Source organism: Mya arenaria, chromosome 11 (genome assembly GCF_026914265.1).
Source record: "Mya arenaria isolate MELC-2E11 chromosome 11, ASM2691426v1".
NCBI classification, from domain to species: Eukaryota; Metazoa; Mollusca; class Bivalvia; order Myida; family Myidae; genus Mya; species Mya arenaria.
This window is the reverse complement of record NC_069132.1, coordinates 64535765-64558629: the sequence shown is the minus strand read 5'-3', so window position 1 is coordinate 64558629 and position 22865 is coordinate 64535765. Positions and strand designations below refer to the sequence as shown.

General features: G+C 35.4%; 2 protein-coding genes across 4 annotated transcripts; one reads left to right on the top strand and one right to left on the bottom strand.

Moving 5' to 3' along the window:
- Nucleotides 1-1256: 1256 nt before the first annotated feature.
- LOC128209019 (serine-arginine protein 55-like) lies at nt 1257-12652 on the bottom strand. 3 transcript variants are annotated; one of them, XM_052912815.1, is made up of 8 exons: nt 12620-12652; nt 10596-10731; nt 8727-8797; nt 8190-8402; nt 7140-7209; nt 4300-4376; nt 3730-3858; nt 1257-2803 (listed from the first exon to the last, which is right to left on the bottom strand). In XM_052912815.1, the coding sequence occupies exons 2-8, from the start codon at nt 10725-10727 to the stop codon at nt 2677-2679; spliced, it is 819 nt and encodes a 272-aa protein (XP_052768775.1). In that variant the 5' UTR covers nt 10728-10731; nt 12620-12652; the 3' UTR covers nt 1257-2676. The 3 variants fall into 3 exon arrangements, with proteins under 3 accessions (XP_052768775.1, XP_052768774.1, XP_052768776.1); XM_052912814.1 differs by having other exon boundaries at nt 12566-12639; XM_052912816.1 differs by having other exon boundaries at nt 8238-8402; nt 12566-12639.
- A 140-nt stretch (nt 12653-12792) lies between these two features.
- On the top strand, nt 12793-21837 carry LOC128209817 (serine-arginine protein 55-like). The gene is made up of 8 exons (XM_052914047.1): nt 12793-12876; nt 13215-13350; nt 13480-13550; nt 13839-14054; nt 15854-15923; nt 19506-19582; nt 20004-20132; nt 20398-21837. Exons 2-8 carry the CDS (start codon nt 13219-13221, stop codon nt 20552-20554), a joined length of 852 nt encoding a protein of 283 aa, XP_052770007.1. The 5' UTR covers nt 12793-12876; nt 13215-13218; the 3' UTR covers nt 20555-21837.
- The last annotated feature ends 1028 nt before the right edge of the window (nt 21838-22865 follow it).

Below are 22865 nucleotides of genomic sequence, written 5' to 3'. Positions count from 1 at the left end.
CCCAGCATTGTAGCCTGTGTGTCGGGCTTGTAATTTGAAGGGGATAGGTATAAGTGTGTAAATTACGTCATAAATGCTACGTCGGAAGGCAACACTTTGCTTCAAGTGAAGAGTTTAAAAAAAGGTAACTTTTATTTGTCTTCACCATTTCACGGACCTATAAACCACAGGTTTACAGGTCAGTGACCATTTTAAATGAAACAAAGTGAAGTCTATGCCGCTTAAAGAGCCCCGCCCCTGTATCATTTCCGAAGCTTGATTTGGCGATTAGTTTCCTCAAACACTTCGACAAACCTTTCCAAATAATTTTTGACAGTGAAACATCAGACGGCGGTTTTGTGAAAAGGTTCGTTGAAGTGTTTTAAGAAACTGAACTCTCAATAAAACTCTAGTGAAAGACCGTAGGCAGGGCTATGTACAAATGTAAGCGGCGTAGACTGTGCTATGTTTCATTTAAAATGGTGAAGAAATAGTACTAAAGTTATCATTGTTTCAAGTCTTCATAAGAAGCAAAATGTTGCCTTCTGACGTAGCATTTATGACGTAATTTATCATGTGACATACACATAAATCAACATCAATGTACCATGGTATTATTAAATTTTGCAGCAATTTCACAGTGCGAGTATACCATGTGATAAATTGCGTCATAAATGCTACGTCGGAAGGCAATATTTTGCCACGAATGAAGAATTTAAACAAAGATAACTTTCCTATTCTTCACCATTTTAAAAGAAACATAGCGCAGTCTACGCCGCTTAAAGAACCCCGCCTTCGGTCTTTTATCCGAGTTTGATTGAGAGAGTAGTTTCTTAAAACACTTCGACAAACCATTTCGCAATACGGCAGTCTGACGGAGCACTGTTCAAATATTATTTGGGAAACAGGGTTGTCGGAGTGTTTGATGAAACTAATCACCTTAAACTCCTGTAATAAAACGAAGGCGTGGCTCTTTAAGCGGCTTAGAATGCCCTTCGTTTCATTCAAAATGGTGTATTTAAAGAAAAGTTATCTTTAAGTCTTCTATGTTTCTTGTTTGTGATTTTGTGTTCTATGTCTTTTGGCATTTGCCCAGTGCCACTAAACCGGGTTTATGTTTAAACTTTTTGCTACTGGGCTTGTTTCTGTAGCTTTTTGCATAAATATTCATTTAAAGCAAAATATTGCCTTCTGACGTAGCATATATGACGTAATTTATCACGTGGTATACACACTTTGTTCACATGAGAAATTATCAACTGAAAACACAATTTTAAGATAGTTTACATTTTTATTTCACAATAATCATTTTACATGGTAAAAAAACAAACTTGTGTATTTCTCACAATTATGATAGAATGATGATAAAAACTTGTTCAAGACATGTTGTAATGGTATTGAAGTACATGTATGTGTTGAATAGAAAAGAAACTCTGTATTGATAAACAACATTACAGTACAGTACAGCATTATACAATATCAATGTACAATGGTATAGTGTTTAAAAGATATATAATGAAATACAGTGTTTTTCATGTTTTATGTACAGCAAAATGGTTCTGATGGTTGATTATTTTAATCATAAGGACAAGAATGTCCACGCCACAATAAAAGTATATCAGTCTATAGTTCAATTGATTTTTACAATTCTTATACAAGAATTGACACATCAATTTACACTTTAAACCTTGCATTAACTTGCATAAATAAAACTTAAAGAATGTTTACAAAATGAGAATTTGAAAATGTAAAACCATTCACAGTGAAACCCTGTTTGCTCAAACATCCATGCAGGGACTGGCAAAAAAAACATGGCGCCTCAGGAAATTCGAGGCAAGCAGGAATTGTTACATTCAGTATAAAAATACCAGCATATTGAGCCAAGTTTAATATAAACAGTACTTCTTAATAGATTTTTCAATTCAGAACTAATTTAATGATCAATACTCAAACTTATTTTAACATATATCTGAGAATAAAAAAACATTTTTGACAGACCTTTCAACTTTATAAACCTTTATATCTCTTCCATACAGTTCATAAATAAAATAACAATTAAACATCTAAAAGAAAAAAAAACATTCTGTAAGTAATGTTAACAATACATTCCACAAATATTATCTCTTATTTTTCAAAATCTAATTTCAGGCACATTAAAGATGAATTTCTACTTAATGGAAACATCCGGTCAATGAAAACGGAAACATTAAAACATATACTTCCTGTCGTCAATCATTATCAAGCAGTCAAGGACAGCAGCAACTGCACAAGCATTTTAACAAGGATTATCAAATACTATTAGATATATAAACAGATTTTCTCAAGATTATTTAGTAATCAAAATATTCAGTAATGCTGTAGGTTTATATGATAACAAAGTTCTTTTCAGTAAGATTATTCCCCCCCATACTGTATCAATGTCTGAAATTATTTAACTTTGATACAGCGACAAAAAATTCTGATGCCAAAAAACACCTTAGTCTTTGACACACTCGATAATATAAAGTATAGGTCTACTATGTTCGAAAGACACATTTGTTTTTTAATAAAAGAACAAGTCTTAGGGCATGTGGCAAACTCTTCATAGTAGCCAGGAGCCAGTGACTGACAGTAGTCTGTACACATACATGCAAAGTTATAGATGCCGGACTGTCAAATCTGTAGTACAACGCTTTACGTTCAATCATCCTCAAACGTTCAATCATCCTCCTCATCATCTCCTGATTTTGTGCGGGAGCGTTTCTTGGGTGGCGTACTTGATCGACTGCTCCTTGAGCTTCGGCTGTCAGACCTTGAGCGAGACCTGGATCGACTGCGTGAATAGCTGAAAAAGTTAAATACTGTATACAGGGATGTGATTGACCTGGCAGCTGGAGGGCTGCAACATTTTCGGCCATGGGTTTATGGGGCGCTCTTGGGATCAAAAGCACACCATTGTAGAAGAAAAAATGGCTTTTTAGAAGCTCTTTTGAGGGCTCTCCTGACTTCAAATTTGAAGCCAACTGGAATATTAGCTTAAACAACTGAAAGCAACCAAATATTTTTTTTTCAGGTAATTTTTTTCAGGTAATCGGATAAATCGCATCCCTGTGTATATTTAAATATTGAACTTTTGGTGTATCATGGTAAATGTGTATCATGGTAAATGTGTATCATGGAATGATATTGAGATTTGACTTATGTATATTTGTAATATTCATTATTTGGGCCTGGTGCTAAATCCAATCTTTGACCCTCAAACACAAGCAGGCTTTCAAGTGACCAATAACAAAAAAGTAGGGATTCAAGTTGGAGGATGTTTTAAAAAAAAATAGGGATAGGGAGAAAAAAGAAGGGATAGTAGGGCTCTTTACCTACCTTTTTGAATGCAAATCAATGACTACTATAACTATTCATTAATAGTGAATATTTATGTTGTTATCTTTGCTTAGAAACCAGAAAAAAGTAGGAGGCTAACAAACAAGAGCCGTCGTTAGACAGCGCGCTGGACTACGCCGCTTTGACTTAGAATACAATAACGATGTAATAATACCAAGTTTGGTCTCTTTATGTCAAACCTTACTAAAATTATTCGATACATAAGGTTACTTTGATGCTGCCCTCCCCACAGAATTAAAGAACAACCTTGAAAAATAGAAACACACTGGAGTCTTTTAGGATGCCTTATTATATTTGAATGCAATAAAATCTTAGATCCAATTCCACATTAACATTCCTAAAGTGCAGTCAGAGCATCGAAACATGTGGTACCTTCGTCTGCCACCTCCACGACCTCCTCGTCCTTCCTCGACCAGTTTGATCTTCTTGCCGTTGATGTCGGAGCTGTCAAGCTTGTCGATGGCACGCAGCATGTCCGACTCTGTTGAAAATTCGACCACTCTGAAACAGTGAAATATAAGCATATGTGTGGCCAAGCTATTAAAAGTAAAATTCCTATAAAAAATATTTATGTTTATTGTCGTAACCATTTATTTTATTTTAAGTGACCTTTACCATGACTCTACCTTACCATGAAAGGTATCCATAAACACTTCCTAAAGACCAAGTTTGGTAAAAATATGTCAACCCTTACTGAAATTATTTAGTTTCATTGGTGAGTTTGACAATGCCCGACCGTCGGACATTCGTCATTCTGAAGGTTTTATTAACCAGGTTTTCACAAAGTGAAACCTGGTTAATAAAACCTTCAGAATGACAATGTCAATAGGGAACTATTTTACTTTCATTTAAATTACAGCCTGTCATGATGTTGGCATCAATTAACAACTTTGCATGCACAATTTGTTGGATCATAAAAAAAAACACACATGTAACGCTTACCCTTCACCAGTCCTCTGTTTGTGGGCATCAGCAAAGGTAACCTCCACACCAGCAGTCCTCATGTGGTCCTTCAGGTCCTGAAAACCACAGAAATCACAAGTTTGAATCTACCAAACACCAAGACTAACATCAAAACACCTTAATAACATACCTTACCCTTACTCTTCTTCTGTTTTCTGCAACAGCACAATACTTCCTTATGCCTGTCATATTTTGTATGTCTATGTGCAGCCAAATTTTGAAGCGAGGCAGGAAAAAAATAACCTGGTCATGAAAAACAGCAAACAACAATTTAAAATGTTGAAGAGTGGATACTGATTAACCATAAATTACCCATATATAAACAGGTGAATTAACAAGGAATTAAGAAATAACAAGGTATGAAAGGATGGAAAAGAGTGAAAATGATGATATAAAAATGTCAACTTCGAGGGCTTTTTCAATGTGTTCATTCCACTATGGTATATAATATCAACAGAATCAAACCATTTACGTTTATTCTTTTACATTCTGAGCAGTATTCACTATTTTTATCCTTAGATATGCCTTAGTAATTCCATTCATTCTGTTCGCCAGAAAATTTTACAGTCCAATCAAAACACTAAGATACTACTGTTAAAATTAAGGTAGATCTAAGATAGTTAGTGAAAATGACCAGAGACTTACAAACAAAAAATATCGTTCCGACAGCTAACAACATATGGAAAAAGCCCTGAACATGGATTTTAAAAATGTTGAGGTGGTAGTAACTGTTAACTGTAACCATCAAGGTTTTTATAACCTACAAATGAACATTACCTCACTTGAACAATTCGATCAAGACCAGTCTTAATTGTACATCAATCGATCTCTCCTACATTCCGGCTAGGGCAAACGATAGCCGCATGGACCTGAGGAGACCTATCTAATCGAAAAACGTGCAAGCCACGAGTATCGATCGCCTAGACACCGCCTAACGACCTATTTGAACGGACTGTGGGTAATCGTGCTGGCCCTTTCCCATAAACGGTTGGGTGCTGGCCCTTTCCCATAAACGGTTGGAGGCTTTTCAGCAAGAGCCGCCATACGCACAATAGCGCCTAGATGTTCTTGCAAGAGGGCGGGGGTGTCGTATGCGACCCAAGGGTAGCCAACGTAACCGATGCCCTAACTTGAGCTCGACAACGTAGGAACGGCCTGACGTATTTTACAGCCCAACCGTCCATTTGAAAGAAGGGACCATATCTTAACTAGGTTTCGCATTTTACCAAACTTAAGCTCTGAAAAGTAAAAGAACAGAAAGTCATAATTTTGTAAAAAATATATCTTATTTTACATATGTGACTTATGAAGGTTTTGGTCTCTTTAAATGCCATTTATAAAAGAAAAACAAAAAATTCTTGGACAGCAGAATGTGTAATTTCTTACAACCATTTAAAGCTGCACTCTCACAAGATTGACCAATTAACATTTTTTTTAAATTTTTGTCTTGGAATGTATCAATTTTTGTGTAAATGTCTGAAAACCATAGATATAAGACTGCTGACAAAAGATCAGATTGCAGTTTTTTCATATTTATGTTAAAAAATTGGTATGTTACGGCTAAAACACAGCAACACGCTTTAAGAAATGTGAAACTTTGGGCAGTTTCCCCAACAATTGAGATCTGTTCTATTTAAGTTATCTTATATGACTGAATTGAAGGCATTGATACAATAATCAGCCGATTCTGACGTAAATAATTTAAAAATGCCAAAACCATCAATCTTTGAGGGAGGCTTTAAAACGAACTAGTATGTATACTTAACCTACAAAATGATTAAAGGGCATTGCCTTGGTGCTACTATCACCTATATGTGTGCAAAAAACCTTACATTAATTCCAGCCAAGTCATTTTTACAAAAAATCACAATGAAAATGTTTACTAGATATGCATGCACTTAAATGATGAAATTCACAAATACAACAACATTTTTTATAACCTTTTGACATACTTGAAATCTTCGGGAAAAAATATCATGAAACTGGAAATTTTGCAATATTTTTACATTTAAGAAGGTTGATTTTCATTCATACAAGTTTCCACTAGTAAGTGCCATTTACTCGCAGGAGTAAATAAATAAAACAGTCATCAAAATTAGACTTTTGGATGAACAAGCCCGAATTTTTATATGATTGCTTGGCATCAATTTTTGAACAAGCCCTGCTATATAGAATTCAAAATTTGAGCAAGCCCGCAAGACATTTTACCAGTGCAAGGCTTCTGGGCTTGTGTTAATTTCGATCACTGCATTTACTCGCAGGAGAAAATAATACAACATATGATACAGCTTCAGGCTACCATTTAATGTAATAAGTAGATTCTGGCTATCATACATGGGATTAGTAGGTCGTTTTTTTACATTAAAAGTTTACCAACTGCATATTTACAATATTGTGTTAATAGAGATACATTTTATTTCATACATCAGTTATATGTGAAAATACAGATCATGATTCATAAACAGGATTTGTATTCCAAACCGTGACCACCTGACTTGAATTTTAAAGCGTTTAAGAATAAAACTTATTGTTCGCAATCGATAGGTAAAAGGAAAATGCTTTAAGTGCCTCTGTGTTTTTATGTCCCCTAAATCCTTTTCATCTTTATCCTTTTCGTCTTTATCCGTCTCATTTTCTTTTAAAAATAAGACTCTTTAACCCGTAAAAATCAGAAAGAATTCAACACATTCATTAACTTATAATGATAAACTCAAGTTACATTGATGGTATATAAAATCTGTGCTATTTCAGACTTTATGTGTAACATTAAGAAAAAGTAGCACATACATATGTACGACAACTAGTTAGCTAGTACCCACCTGCCAGCTTGCTCTAGATGAAAGATTTTCAACTCTCAGTCTGTAGTCAGTTCTCTGGGGTGGCCCATATCTACAGGTAAATGTATCAGTATATAATGGAATGCATGCTTATATGCCTTTGTGGCTGTGATGAAAGAAAGAATCTTTAATGAATAGAAAAGAATAGTGGACTGGATTTTGCACAAATTACAAACTAAGTAACAATAAAAGCAAGATTTAAATAAGAAAAAGAGAATTGTTTAACAAGAAATATTGAAGAAGAAATGATAGAGGAATAAATGAAATAAAAAGAATGTCTCCTCACTTAAAAGGCAGAAATCATTCCAGTTCCATTAAAACTTAAGTATTTCAAAAATATATAAAATTCAACAGACTTTGATGCATGTTTATAAAAGCAGTCAGAAAAAATTTCATAAAATGAATACAGAATACAGAACAGATAAAAGCATATCAAAACGTCCATAAGACTGGTTTCTAGACGACACAGCAGCCATTTTGACCATGGGATGGGGGTCAGATGTTCTAGAGCAAGGCACAATATTGAAAGTCACTCGAATACAGGGCTTTCTACATGAATATTCAAGTACACCTTATAAAGATACTTTTAGTACTACCATATGTATGTACATGTATATGTACGTACAGAAAGAAAGAATTACCATTTTCCACAAATCAAAAAAGCTCCACATTTCGGACAGAGGTTAAAAATCAAAAATTTTAAAGCAGAAGTTACAGCAATAAACAAAAAAACAATTAATTTGTTAATGCAAAAATTTGGAAGACTACTTTCTGAATTATTTTTTTCTGTTTTTTTCTCCAATTGTATTATGAATGTTGGCAAAATCAAAACTGAAGATATATTAACAGTAAAAGGCGAAATTACTACTATTCTAAAAACAAAACTCTGCTAAATACTTGTCTGAATTATTTTTATGGTTTTAAAATATTCATTGTTAGTCGCAAAAATGATTAAATAACAGCTAAATATCAAACAATTCTACTTCTCCTACTGTTCAGAAAGCCCCGTGTGTTGCCTGCAGTTTTGTTTACCTGCCCCCACCACTGGGTCGCCGGCTGTTGTATCCCGAGTCCCCGTACCTGTCTCTGCCCCCACCCCCACCAAACCGGCCACCACCTCCGCCGTATCCTCCTCCATATCCACCACCAAACCGACCTCCTCCACCACCGTATCTGTCTCCAAACCCACCGGCCCTTTCCCTTGGGCCCCCTCGCCTTGAAGCCCTGGCATGTTCTATGATTAACCTGGAAATATAGAAATGATATCATTCTGTACAAGAATAAATTAGAGTTGCTTTTTGGTGGGCAATATATAAGCTCAAACTTTTGAAAATCAAAAGGAATGATATAAGTTGGTTTAATTGTTTAATAAAGTCACAAATATATTTCTGAAGACTTCTGAAACATTCACGAGTTTTAAATCTACTTACCTAAAATATAGGATATCGTATGTCTTGCTTTTGGAATTCAACAAGTCAATAGCCTGAAGTTTCACAATATCCGGAACATTTTATTAAATAAGGGAAGAATCCAGACTTTTTTATTAAATTTCACATTTTCTGCAATTACCTTTCACCGAGCATTTCTTTTCCATTCAATTCATACACAGCATCATCCGCATCTCTTGGGTCATCAAACTCCTGTATGAAGGAAGATGTAGAAAGTGAAACACATACCAAAACACGCAATTTACAGCAGTGGTCAAATAGCACACCTACTCCACTTGTAAAATGCACTCCTGACTTGATTAAATTGCAGTTTTTGTTGACATTTCTTGTATGCAAAGCCTAGGGGTTTTGCCAGGTTAAAAAACAGCAGGGTGCTGCTGAAAACGTACAGGGTACTGAATGTGATAAGGGCATATTGTAATCAGCTGTGAAGAACTGAAATATTATAACTTTGACCTCAAAAAGTTATAAAAATGTGATATTATAAATTGAATCAGTTTTAGGTTTCAACTGTCATTTATATTAAATTTGTATATATTTATATATTCATTTAAGTTTTTAAACAAAAACAAGGAAAAACAAGAGATGTTAGTGAAACATTTATGCCCCCTTGGGAGCCAAATTGTTAGTAGGATTTGGACACTTAAATAAAATATGGACAATTTTTTCAGCTTACAGTCACACTGACCTTGACCTTTGACCCACTGACCTCAAAATCAATAGGGTTCATCTGCTGGTCATGACCAATAAGCCTACCTAGTATGAGGTCCCTGGGTCAAAGCGTTCTCAAGTTATTGATCGGAAACCGTTTTTCATGTTAAGGTCACACTGACCTTGACCTTTGACCCACTGACCTCAAAATCAATAGGGTTCATCTGCTGGTCATGACCAATACACCTACCAAGTATGAGGTTCCTGGGTCAAAGCGTTCTCAAGTTATTGATCGGAAACCGTTTTTCATGTAAAGGTCACACTGACCTTGACCTTTGACCCACTGACCTCAAAATCAATAGGGTTCATCTGCTGGTCATGACCAATAAGCCTACCTAGTATGAGGTCCCTGGGTCAAAGCGTTCTCAAGTTATTGATCGGAAACCGTTTTTCATGTTAAGGTCACACTGACCTTGACCTTTGACCCACTGACCTCAAAATCAATAGGGTTCATCTGCTGGTCATGACCAATACACCTACCAAGTATGAGGTTCCTGGGTCAAAGCGTTCTCAAGTTATTGATCGGAAACCGTTTTTCATGTAAAGTTCACACTGACCTTGACCTTTGACCCACTGACCTCAAAATCAATAGGGTTCATCTGCTGGTCATGACCAATAAGCCTACCTAGTATGAGGTCCCTGGGTCAAAGCGTTCTCAAGTTATTGATCGGAAACCGTTTTTCATGTTAAGGTCACACTGACCTTGACCTTTGACCCACTGACCTCAAAATCAATAGGGTTCATCTGCTGGTCATGACCAATACACCTACCAAGTATGAGGTTCCTGGGTCAAAGCGTTCTCAAGTTATTGATCGGAAACCGTTTTTCATGTAAAGGTCACACTGACCTTGACCTTTGACCCACTGACCTCAAAATCAATAGGGTTCATCTGCTGGTGATGACCAATACACATACCAAGTATGAGGTCCCTCGGTCAAAGCGTTCTCAAGTTATTGATCGGAAACCATTTGGTATTCCGACCGACCGACAGACAGACAGACAGACAGACAGACCGACCGACATGTGCAAAACAATATACCCCACTTTTTTCAAAAGGGGGCATAATAATAATTTGTTAAGCATTTAATTCTCTGAAGGCAGAAGAAAGCACATGTTGGTCTTGACAAGGTTAGAAGGGTGATTCCGAAAAAGCTTTTACCAAGCCATTGCGTAAAAGTTGAGGCTTGTTCATCCAAAAGTCATAATATTTTACTGACTGTTATATAGTATTATATTCTTCGAGACAGTCAAAGCTTAAGATTATTTAGACCCTACTTACCACAAATGTGTAGCCATTCTTCATCAAGATTTCCCGTAGTCTGCCATACCCTTTGAAAAACCTTTCAATATCTTTATCCCTTGCATCATTAGGCACTCTCCCAACGTACACTCTTGTTCCTGCAGCAGACATTTTCCTGGAAAGACAAAAAGCATGTTTTTTATCTTGCTCCCCAAAAAGTAACAATATTTTAATGGTTCCAAAACAATTCAATACAATACTAAAAACACTTAAAGGTCCTACGTCCACTCAAGTAGCCCAAAAAGCACCCACGGACCTGCAACATACTTCAACAGGTCCAAGTAAGTGATAGTGTAACTGATTTAGTGATTATCAGGATTTTACTGATGGTCAGCAATTTTACAGATCAACAGTCTGTACAAAAGTCTGCTATTAAGGTCACATGTAGCCTGAGCACTGGAGTATACCTTGTTGTCTTATTTCCTGCTCTTAGGTGGTTAAAAAAATCCCAGGGTCAAACTTGGGACATTTATGTTTTGACTCGTATGAACGTATTATTTATTTACTACATGTTCAGTGAAACAGGAATTATGCATTTACTATTCTTTATGTAACCCTATGCATCCTTGTCAGAATCCTACATGCAACAGCGATTGTTGAGTTGCACCGACATCTCTCATTTCTACTTTCAGTTTCACTTTCATGTTTTTCATTTTGTCCGGAAGTAAACTAAAACATTCAACGTTCCTATTGTCAATATTGCAACACTGTTTTTATTTTTTGATAAATGGCATAACAATTAAATTATTATATTATATAACTTTACTCTACACTGGCAATGTTTTACGCAGTTCTCCTTTCACTTTTATTAAAATTGACAGAAGGTAAGCGTGCACCTGCTTCCCGCGCTTTTTAGACCATGTGCTACGAAAAATGTTTATTTTTATCTGTTACACATTAAAATCTAATACAAATATATTTTTAAATTGATATAGACATGATATAAAAAACTTTAACAAAATATATTTAAGCATTGTTGTTTTTTAAACCATCGTACAATGCGAAAAAGCCGAAGGTATCCGTTATTTTGCATAATGGGCGGAGTTATCACATCATTGAGTTCGAGTGCTGCTAATTGACATGGAAACCGTATAGATTCCAGATCGATAATAAGTTGTCACTTCGGGTGTTAATTGCTCTTGACTTTAATTGATCAAAAAGGCATTTAGAGCATGCCTTGCGGCTCCTTTCAAATGATAATAATACAAATTTACAATAATATTACAAATTTATTAGGCATCATTTTCGGGTCATTTACGATTTCTATTCGTCAAAACCCGAGGAGCTCGGGTTGATAAATGCCCTGATTAAGTTGGTTTGATCAAGTAAACATAGGTTAGTTAATAAAATTAACAAGTTAAACGTTTGACACATATTTATTAAATCATTTTGCCCCATAATTATTGCCGGACACGCGGGCCTACAATATAGCTGTGATTATCAGACCTCGCCATTTATTATCGTCGGGAGACAAGGTCCGGCAAACTTTCGTCCAGACTGAATTAATCGATCAGTAATTTTCTGATTCAATATCGAATTGACTGAAATCACACCCTGCAATATTTTTTTGCATATCCAATACATGTTTTGTTTGTCAACAGTATGGTTGGAAAGGGGGGTCACAAAATTTTGTCTTTGAAAATTCTCAGAATGTCTCATTTGCCCAGTCTTCAGTCTGAGAAAAAAAATCGCAAACGGTATAAATAATAAATAAATTAAGATTTGGGTAATTGGAAACGCAAACAGTTGTTGGTCGAAAAACAAAAAAAAATGTTCATGGCGCCTTGTGCGAATTCACAATTGGATTTGAATGATAACGAGTACGAAACACTGACCAAATATTTGTACAATTTTTGCATCAAATACATTGCTAAATAGAATATCATTGTGCCAATATGATAGTTTGTATCATATATTAGATAATTGAGTATACAAAATGCGACACAAACCTTTACATATAAGGTTAAACAGAACAGAAAATGTTATTATAAGAATTTCCCTACGTGTTTGGGCTTGAATCACGTGACTTACGGAAATTCACGACTACACGCAATTATGACTTTTCGGTCATTTCCGTTAAGCTCCGGCATTTTTAGCATGCTTAACCGAACTTGACGGAGATAGCCGAGTAGTATCGATTGGGCATTTCGCTTAGAATGTAGTCGTTTATTTCCGTAAGTCACGTGATTCAACCCCAAAACACGCAGTCGAGCAAGGAAAATTGACAAAAATAATTGTGTAAATTAACTTAATTTAAAAGGTTTGTGTCTCGTTTTATCCACGACTTTACCTCAAATGTTTAACATTCTATCATATTGTCACTGTATTGTTCTGATTACTTATGTAATAGATGGGAATATTGCACAAATATTTAGAGAGAGTTTCGTCCTCGTTATCAGTCCAATTTTCAGTGAATTCGCACCGTGGACATGCGCGTTCTTTCATTATATTTGACGAACAACTTATTAAAAAACCTTTCCTGTACGTTAATCCATTTTAACGGGATTGTGGTGTTTTAATTCTAAGTCCGTATATTTGAAACATTGAAAAAAAAGGTTATGTTGTATTAAAACACATGTATGTTTTTCTTAATTCCAGGACAATGTCATCTTCCGGAACGAGAGTGTATGTTGGAAGATTGCCAAATGATGCAAGGGATAAAGATATTGAAAGGTTTTTCAAAGGTTACGGCAGATTGCGGGAAATTTTGATGAAAAATGGCTACACATTTGTGGTAAGTAACAACAGTCCAATTTGCTGGTATTATTGTTGAAAATGTCTGGTAGAATACATATCGTGTGAACTTAAGATTGTCTCCATATTTTATGTATATTTCATTTTCCAAATTTTTCCTTTTAATTAGGAATTTGATGATCCAAAAGACGCTGATGATGCTGTGTATGAATTAAATGGAAAAGAAATGCTTGGTGAAAGGTAAACATTTTATAAATGTGAGATTATGTCTTAGCACTATGGACCTGAAATATAAAGTGGAGTTAATACTTACACATAATTAAAAAGTTCATGGGTTCTGTCGACCTTAAGATAAAAAAGTAGACTTTAAACTCCGATTGTTTCACACTTCAGACTCTACAGGAATGTTTAAAAAAATCATACAAAATAAATTGACTCATCATTTATATTTTTTTTAGTTCATGCCATGCAGCCTTAAAATACCTGTTCTATATATTTCTTAGACATATTTTATTATTATATTTTCAGACTTATCATAGAACATGCCAGGGCCTCAAGGGGAGGCCCCAGGGGTGGAGGCGGTGGATTTGGAGACAGATACGGTGGTGGAGGGGGTCGGTTTGGTGGTGGTGGTGGATATGGAGGAGGATATGGCGGAGGTGGTGGCCGGTTTGGTGGGGGCGGGGGCAGAGACAGGTACGGGGACTCCGGATACAACAGCAGGCGACCCAGTGGTGGGGGCAGGTAAACAGAATTGCAGGCAACACACAGGGCTTTCTGGACAAAAAAATTGTCTGATATTGAGTAAAGTGGAATTATAAATAGTTTATTAAGTAAGTTAAAAGATTGAACTTGGTTGTTAAACTTCTAAATGACAAACATTTCCATGAAAAACTTATTTAAGTTGAAGTATTTAGATTTGTCTTCTTACCTAAGTATAATATATATATATATATATATATATATATATTACTGTCATCATAGCATTTAAATTTCACAATATGAAACGAAATAAAATATATCTATGTACAAAAATGATGTCTCGTTCTACAAAACAATAGTTTTTATTGTGTTAATTTTGACTTTAGTTCTATACATAGTTTCACCTTTTGGTCTGGCATAATTCTTTTGATTTGTGAACAATTGTCATGTTGTTGTTTTTGCTTTCTTTGTGAGCATACATTTAGTTTCACTTTATAGTTCTAGAGGTAGCTATGCTTTTAGATCTTGTAGAAAGCCCTGTATTCGAGTGACTGTGTGACTTCGAGCATTGTGCCTTGCTTTAGAACATCTGACCCCCATCCCATGGTCAAAATGGCTGCTGTCTGATCTAGCAACCAGATTTTGGACCTTTTCACTTGCTTTTATATGTTCTTTGTTAGTTTTGTGATCATTTTGCTGACAACCTTTTATCACAATTTCGTATTATTTCTAAGTATTTCTTTAGTTCAGTCATTTCTTCCTTTAGTGTTCAGATGTATTTTTTTTACTTATTCCTTTATCATTTCTTTTTTAATATATATATTTATATATATCATGTCAAGGGCTCCCGATAAGGTTAATAATTGATTGAAAACACATAAAACATTATTACAAATGGGACAGAGTGTGAACCTTTGCATATCATTCTACTAGATATGAATATTAGCGAGTAAATTTTTAATCATTTCAATGTTGATGATTTGACTGTAGCCAATTTAAGGCAGTTTTTACCTTCCTATGCAGCGCCATTTCACGTACAGGCAGGTTATGCATTCATGAGCTTGTCATATTTTTTTGCTGTCTGTTTGGCACATACTTAAAAAATAATTTAAAAAGGCTTCGTTGCTACAAATACATGTACTTGTCAAAATGTCTTTATTTGGCTAATACTCCTTGCATTTGAATGATTACTCTTTAAAAATTCAGCCCGTTGAATTTCCTTTGACTCAAACCTTATCTGGAGCTCTGCATTCTAAATGATTTTCTTCTGTTTCTTCGAGTCTTGCTTTTATTGTTTACTAGTTCATCGTATTGTTTTCTATGCAATATTCAGTGCACTATTCACTTCTACCCATAATAGATTCACTCAATATTTAGGCCACAAAGGCATATGAGAATGTATGTATGTATTTCTTTAGACCTTGCGATCAAGGATAACCCGTGAAAGTGCAAGCACTTATTTCCAACGGGGTCCTTTGTTTTTTGCTGAAGGGACAGCACGCTGAAGAGACAGTGGTGGGATACAAGGAAGTCCGGGTTCGAGACCCTAGCTCTTTTTCGAAGAGACCCCTTGGTTCTTTTACGTGCTCGGTGTAAAGCACCGATACACGGGGTACAACTTTCCTGGGTTAAACCAGTACTGAGTACACCACTTTTCCAAGCACTACCCTTTAAATGCCAAGCGCCAGGCAAGGGAGCTACTTGTACCAACTTTTAACGTCTTTTGGTATGACGCGGCCAGGGATCGAACCCACGACCTCCCGCTCCGTAGGCGGAGGCTTATCCACTAGGCCACGGAGACGGTTAAACATACCATTAAATTATAATACTTTTACTTGTAGATATGGGCCACCCCAGAGAACTGACTACAGACTGAGAGTTGAAAACCTTTCATCTAGAGCAAGCTGGCAGGTGGGTACTCACTACATAATGGTCACATTGTTTTGTGTGGTATCAAGTCTGAAAAAGCACATAATGATTTGATCCATAGATATACTAGAATACACTTAAACACATAATTTTATTTTATTTTTTCTGTGGATTTTTAAAAAATAACAGTGGAGCATGATATCCTGGTAGTTAGTGTTTGAAACATTGAGTTTATCAAACTGTATTTTCACTGTGTCTCTGATATGAGCTCATATCTCTGTGAAAAACAATTACAATCGCACACAGTGATGTGTGCGGAAGTGAAATGAATTCAATATGAATTTATTGTTATTTTTAATGAACTATTATCAGTTAAAAAGATATCTTGTTTTGGTGTAAGATTGCAAGGTAGTTCAACTTATGAACGCCAAAATTAAACTTATTCTTTGTGCCCCTCATGAGTTTAACTTTTTGTGCTCACTATATGAATTATATTGCTATCTTTCACTGATACAAACAATTATCCTCAATGGAATTCATTACATGTGATTTATTTTTTCTCATCATACAAGAAGTTTATTCTTATTTGTAAAATAAAACGAGAAGGGTAAGAGTGAAGAGGTTTTTCCAGTGGGTGACATTTGAAAGCCGAAAACAATGTGTTCTCTTACCCCTGATATGTGAATATTTTCTTTTGAATTGATAACTTTCAGTGCATTGTATCGTTTAAACTTAAAACAGATTGTCACTGTTGGGAATGATAAACCAGTTCCTGATCTGTATTTTCATCTTACTAAAGTTGTATGTTTTTGCATTTCTAGTAACACATGTCAAATTAACTACTAATCTCCTATATATGGTAGCCAGAAGCTATATTTTGCAATGTATCGTAGCCAGAAGCTATGTTTTACATTGCATGGTTTCCAGAAGGTATATTTTGCATTGGATTTGTAAATGATTACTCTTTGCGAGGGAACAGCAGTAAGTTACTGTAACATAAGGTAGTATAAGAAGATTCTTGAAGAGAAAAAAAATCCAAACAAATGGTTATTGAATGTTAAGTTTCACACTTTTTCTAAAGAATTGTAGTATGTCAACATACTTCATTTCATGTTGTTATATATATACATGTATGTGAAGTTCGACTCATTATTGCATGCATGACAATTGGCTATTTCCTTTTCTGATGTTTTTGGAAAAATACTTGAACTAAAGATTATTGCACAAATACATATAGGTGATTGTGGCACAGAAGACTTCCTTCTTAATTTTGTATGGGCAAAGTGCTCACTTAAGTTCATTTTGATGACAGTTAGAAATGGCACATTATGGATATGACTCATGATGCCATCAAAAGATCTCTTATTAGCTCCCCTGTTTCTCATAGACAAATCTGTAGGTTTTTTATGGCCTTGGTGTCTGTGATGTGTGCAGAAAATTTGAACCTGGGCTGAAACTAAAGAAAAACATTCATAATATTCAGACCGAGATGTTGACCATGTTCAGAATTAAGAGCTCTCAATTTTGACAATCATAAAGATGTATGCGTGTTGTTGTTTTTTGCAGCACATTTGCATTCAAATAGTAAAAAGTACTGAGAAATGGATATAAATTAATATGAAAACAAGTTCACAGGGGTCAAAGCCCCTTTACCTTTCTTTTGGCCTTAATCCAGTATACTGTAACTAAATCTTTAGGATTGGTATTTTGTGTTTCGGTTTACATCCCTGATTCAATGGAACTTGTTACACCAGGCCCAAATTTCTCAAAAGTTCTGAAGCCTAACACACTGAAGTAATATATTTTATTAAGCCAGATGATTTACTTGAATATAACTTATAAAAAAAAGAGCTAATCTTATTTATTATAAAGCCTCAAATCCCTTTAAATAGAGAATATTACACTATTTATTGTGATTGAAAAATCAGCAATAGTATAAGACAAGAGTTGACGTTTCCTCTGCAACATTTGTAGCACATATGGAGATGCTCAGCTGATTCATAAAGTTGACAAAAATCTTGTGAAAACAACATGATTTATGTCTTAAAAAACATTTTTTACCACATTTTGACTTTATGTTCTTTTACTTTTCAGAGCTTAAGTTAATTGCGAAACCTAGTTAAGATATGGTCCCCTTCTTTCAAATGGACGGTTGGGCTGTAAAATACGTCAGGCCGTTCCTACGTTGTCGAGCTCAAGTTAGGGCATCGGTTACGTTGGCTACCCTTGGGTCGCATACGACACCCCCGCCCTCTTGAGAGAACATCTAGGCGCCCTTGTGCCTATGGCGGCTCTTGCTGAAAAGCCTCCAATGTTTACGGGAGAGGTGCCGGCACGAATACAGTCCGTTCAAATAGGTCGTTAGGCGGTGTCTAGGCGATCGAGTCTCTCGGCTTGCACGTTAGTGGGTTAGATAGGTATCCTCAGGTCCATGCGGCAAGCGTTTGCCTGGCCGGATTCTAGGAGAGATCGTACGGTGTACAATTAAGAGAGGTCTAGATCAAATGTGCAAGTGAGGTAATGTTCATTCCTAGGTTATTAATACCTTGATGGTTACAGTTAACAGTTATTACCACCTCCACATTTTTAAAATCCATGTTCAGGGCTTTTTCCTTGTGTTTCTATAGTTATTCAAAGTTGTGTTTGTACGTAAAAGTAAGGAAAATTAATAACTTAAATCTGTTTTAATCCTCAAGTTATTGAAGCATTCAGTTTTACCAAAGTTAAACATCGAAAAAGCCCTCAAAGTTGACATTTATACCATCTTCATCTTTTTCATCCTGTCATTCCTTGTTATAACTTGAATTCACCTTTTTTTACGTGGGTAATTTACGCAGTGGCAGTCTTCAACATTTCAAATTGTTGTTTTACAGTTTAAATCTTGTCTGTTTTTCAAAAGAAAAGTCAGGCTATTGTGATAGTCTCTGTGTCTTGGGTGTAGGGTAAAAAATTAACCTTGGCAAATGACTCAAAAAATGTACATGATATTTAAATGAAACTTGGGAAACAATACACATTGTTAAGCATGGCCCAAAACTCTGGCTTTTATAATTATTGGGTTATCAGGGATGTGATTTGTCCGCGGAATCGAGGAATTCCGCAGATCCAATGGCTCTAGAGACCCCCCCCCCCCCCCCCCAATAAAAAAACAAAAACAAAAAAACCCTGATTTTTTTGTTTTTGTTGTTGCTTTAAAGTTGTTTAAGTTAATATTCAAGTTTGCTTTAAATTTCAAAGTCAGGAGAGCCCTCAAAAGAGCTTCTAAAAAGCCATTTTTTCTTCTATAGCAGTGGGCTTTTGACCCTAAGAGCGCCCCATAAACCCAAGGCCGAAAATGTTTCAGCCCTCCAGCTGCCAGGTCAATCACATCCCTGGTTATGCTCCTTGTTTGACTGAAAAACAAGTACAGACGAGTGTTGGCATTTGCCTCGCAGCACTCTTGTAAATGTTTGGGTTATTTTCCTTTCTTGCTTCCATTTATTGGCTGCTTATAGAACTGCATTATCAAGCATTGCGATGTCGCTGAAAACTGAAGAAGACTTGTTTTAAGGTATGTTATGTAGGTATTAAGGTATTTGTCTTAGTGTTTGGTTGATATAAACTTGTGATTTCTGTGAATTTCAGGACCTGAAGGACCACATGAGGACGGCTGGTGTGGAGGTAACTTTTGCTGATGCCCACAAACAGAGGACTGGTGAAGGGTTAGTGTATTCCGTGTATAATTTAAATCAGTGGTCAAAAATGGCAAAAGTTAGCAGCCCTGCTCTGGTAAAATCTTAAAATGGTTGCCAGACTTTTTCAAAACCGAATTTTAAAAAGCAGTGCTCAATGTTATTTTTAAGAAAAAGTAGCGTTTCAGGTTTGTTCATTCAAAATTTTGTATTGCTGTTATTTTAATATATCTGGAAGTGCATCTCATATGTAAGACTAAAGTCATGTTTAACTTGTGTTGGCTTTCGCTTGATGGTTGTCTTGTTTACTTATTAAAGGTACAACAGCTGTTGTTCATCTTTCAATTAAGTGTGTAAATAGATTGTCCTTACCTGTAGATGTTTTTTTTTAAGGATCTTCAATACTTCATTATATTGCATTGCAACATCGATTGATCTCTTGGTGTTTCAGAGTGGTTGAGTTCTCATCCGAGTCAGACATGCTGCGTGCTATTGACAAGATGGACAATACAGACATCAACGGCAAGAAGATCAAACTGGTAGAGGAAGGACGAGGAGGTCGAAGCAGCAGCAGACGCAGGTATGCGCGTGGTTGGGAATGATTCTGTTAAAGTGTTTTTTTCATTTGTGTAATTAGAACATTGCTTTGTATGCTGAGGTAACAACATTTCTTCTGCTGAACAGAAGTACAAGATGAATATTGACCCCCACTTATAATGTCTTGAACGAAATTTTATCTTTTCATTATGTTAATTAATTAATATATATATTAAAACTTGAACTTGAAAACTGGTGTAATTTCACTCAATATTTTTATACAGCGTTTGAATAATTCTTCCTTGCAGCCGATCCAGGTCCCGCAGCCGATCCAGGTCCCGCTCCAGGAACCGCTCCAGGTCTCGATCCAGGTCTGACAGCCGAAGCTCCAGGAGCAGCCGATCAAGCACCCCACCCAAGAAACGCTCCCGCACAAAGTCTGGTGATGGCGAGGGGGGTGACTGAGTGTTATGCTTCAAGCTCTGGGGGTTCAAAGCAGGCATTTTGATAGAGTTTTGCCACAGACTCTAAGACTCTTGTTAAATCTCTTGTAATGTGGTCAGGAACTTACTTTCTATTCTACGGCTTTGTTGGCCTTACTAAATTGATACATATTTTATGATCATTTTTTATGTGTTTATACAAAAACAAATGTGTCTGTTGAACATGGTTGAACTGCACTTTTTTGACAGAGTGTGTCAAATGTTGAAATTTTAATTTACAACAGAATGTTTTCTCGGGGTACCAAATTGAATCAGTTATGAAATTAGGGAAAAGGTATTCCTAAATAATGCCATCTTAATGAATGGAACTCGATAAATTGCGTCCATATTATAGTACTTACTTGTAGAATAATTTGGTTTGTCTTAAGAAAAAAGAATACTGTTTTATATAACTATGATATTTCTGTTAAAGTGCTGGTGCACTGTTTTTTTCTGTACGATTATGATTTGTGACAAAAAATATATCTTTAATATTTCAGTTTTCATATACTTTATATTGTAGTTTATCTATAATGTGCCTGAAATGAGATTTGAAAAAGAAGAGATAATATTTGTGGAGTGTATTGTTATCACTACTAATAGAATGTGATGTTTTTTTCTTTTAGTTGTTTAACTGTTATTTCATTTAAGAACCATAGGAAAGAGATCTAAACATTTATAATGCTTAGAGGCCTGTCAAAACAAAAAAGACTCAAAAAACGGTGATTAAAAAATTATCCTCAGAATCATGCTGGAATTAGTTTCAGTATTGATAGTAAAAAAAAAATGGCAGTTGACGAATTTCGAAATCTAATTTGAAGCACATGGTTGCTCAGTTCCTAAAAAATATTAAAATTTTGTATGTGGTAGTTATCGGAGGATTTATTAAAGTGTAATTTGCCCGTTATTGGTGTCAGTTACAAAAGTAATGCAAGTAGACCTTTGACCTTCAAGCTTTTCACAGATATAAAAATCAACCATTGGAATCATTTTGCTGTACATAAAACATGAAAAACACTGTATTTCATTATACATCTTTTTAACACTATACCATTGTACATTGATAGTGTCTTATGAAGGGATGTACAGTAATCTTGTGTTATACTGCAGTTTCTATTGAAATTTCTATACACCATCGCTTCATATCATTACTGCATGTACTGAACAAGTTTTTCATCATCATTTATTCAATTTCGTGAGAAATACACATATGTTTTTAACATGTAAAAAATTTATTGTGAAATAAAAATGTCATATTTTACAAAACTTTGTTTTTAGATGACATTATCTCATGTTTTAGGGCTTAAAACTGACTAACTTTATCATGGTACATTGATGTTGATTAAAGTCATCTCCTTATAAATGGCTTGAACAATAAAGTACGTAAATCATGCTCCAGTAGCTGATAAATGGTTTATAAGATTTACCCTCGTAATAAAAAGGCTTAGATGCATTATTATTGTCTCCTCCAACAAAGTGGGGAGACAGTTTATTTTTTGCCCTGTTCTTCACACTTTGTTTCCGCTAAATAACTCCAGAATGCTTGGACCCAGGAAATTTATTCTTGGGATACAGGTTGGTCATGACCAGTAGATGACCTCGATTGACGAAAAACGGCTAAACGCACTTATTATTTTATGAGTCTACAGTGAGTCATCATGATGCAGTGACTATTCAGATTTGAGACTACATTTAATTCACACAAATTTAATACAATGACTGTTTTGTTTACAGCTTGGCAAAAAATGTGCTTGCCAGTTAGGATACAAAGTTAAAACTACGTAAAGAATACACATTGATTATTAAGCCATGCAAGAAGTATGATTTTATTTACAAGTACCAACTAAATAGACGCGAAATAACAGAAATTGTATTCTTTTATATGTTATGATAATTATCGATTATTCCGAATAATAAGTCGGTATGTCTGTCCCATCAATCGATAATGAAAATCGAAGTGATTTCCCATCGCTAGTTGGCGATGACCTCGAAGCTTGTTTCAGCCCAACAACAGAACGCTTGTATCCAGGAACTTTATACTTGGTATGCTTGTTAGTCCTGATTAGAATATGACGCCTTGATTTTGAGATCAGTAGGTTAACAGTCAATGTTACGGTTACTTTGAGATTAACGCTCAATAACTAAAGAATGCTTGCAACCAGGATCTTCATACTTGCATATGCTAGCTGGTCATGACTAGTCCCTCTATTGATTTTGAAATCAGAAGGTCAAGCTTAAGGTCATGGTGATTTTAAGGTGAAAAATAGTTTCCGCAACAACTAAAAAACGCTTGT

What these genes read in the sequence shown, in the direction of transcription:
- LOC128209019 (XM_052912815.1), bottom strand. Translation starts at nt 10,727, where the DNA reads ATGTCTGCTGCAGGAACAAGAGTGTACGTTGGGAGAGTGCCTAATGAT. An exon ending in CATCTAGAGCAAGCTGGCAG is followed by an intron (nt 4,377 to 7,139) that starts GTGGGTACTAGC and finishes TGTGGTTTTCAG; the next exon opens with GACCTGAAGGACCACATGAG. An exon ending in CGTGGAGGTGGCAGACGAAG is followed by an intron (nt 2,804 to 3,729) that starts GTACCACATGTT and finishes TAACTTTTTCAG; the next exon opens with CTATTCACGCAGTCGATCCA.
- LOC128209817 (XM_052914047.1), top strand. Translation starts at nt 13,219, where the DNA reads ATGTCATCTTCCGGAACGAGAGTGTATGTTGGAAGATTGCCAAATGAT. An exon ending in AAAGAAATGCTTGGTGAAAG is followed by an intron (nt 13,551 to 13,838) that starts GTAAACATTTTA and finishes TTATATTTTCAG; the next exon opens with ACTTATCATAGAACATGCCA. An exon ending in CGAAGCAGCAGCAGACGCAG is followed by an intron (nt 20,133 to 20,397) that starts GTATGCGCGTGG and finishes TCTTCCTTGCAG; the next exon opens with CCGATCCAGGTCCCGCAGCC.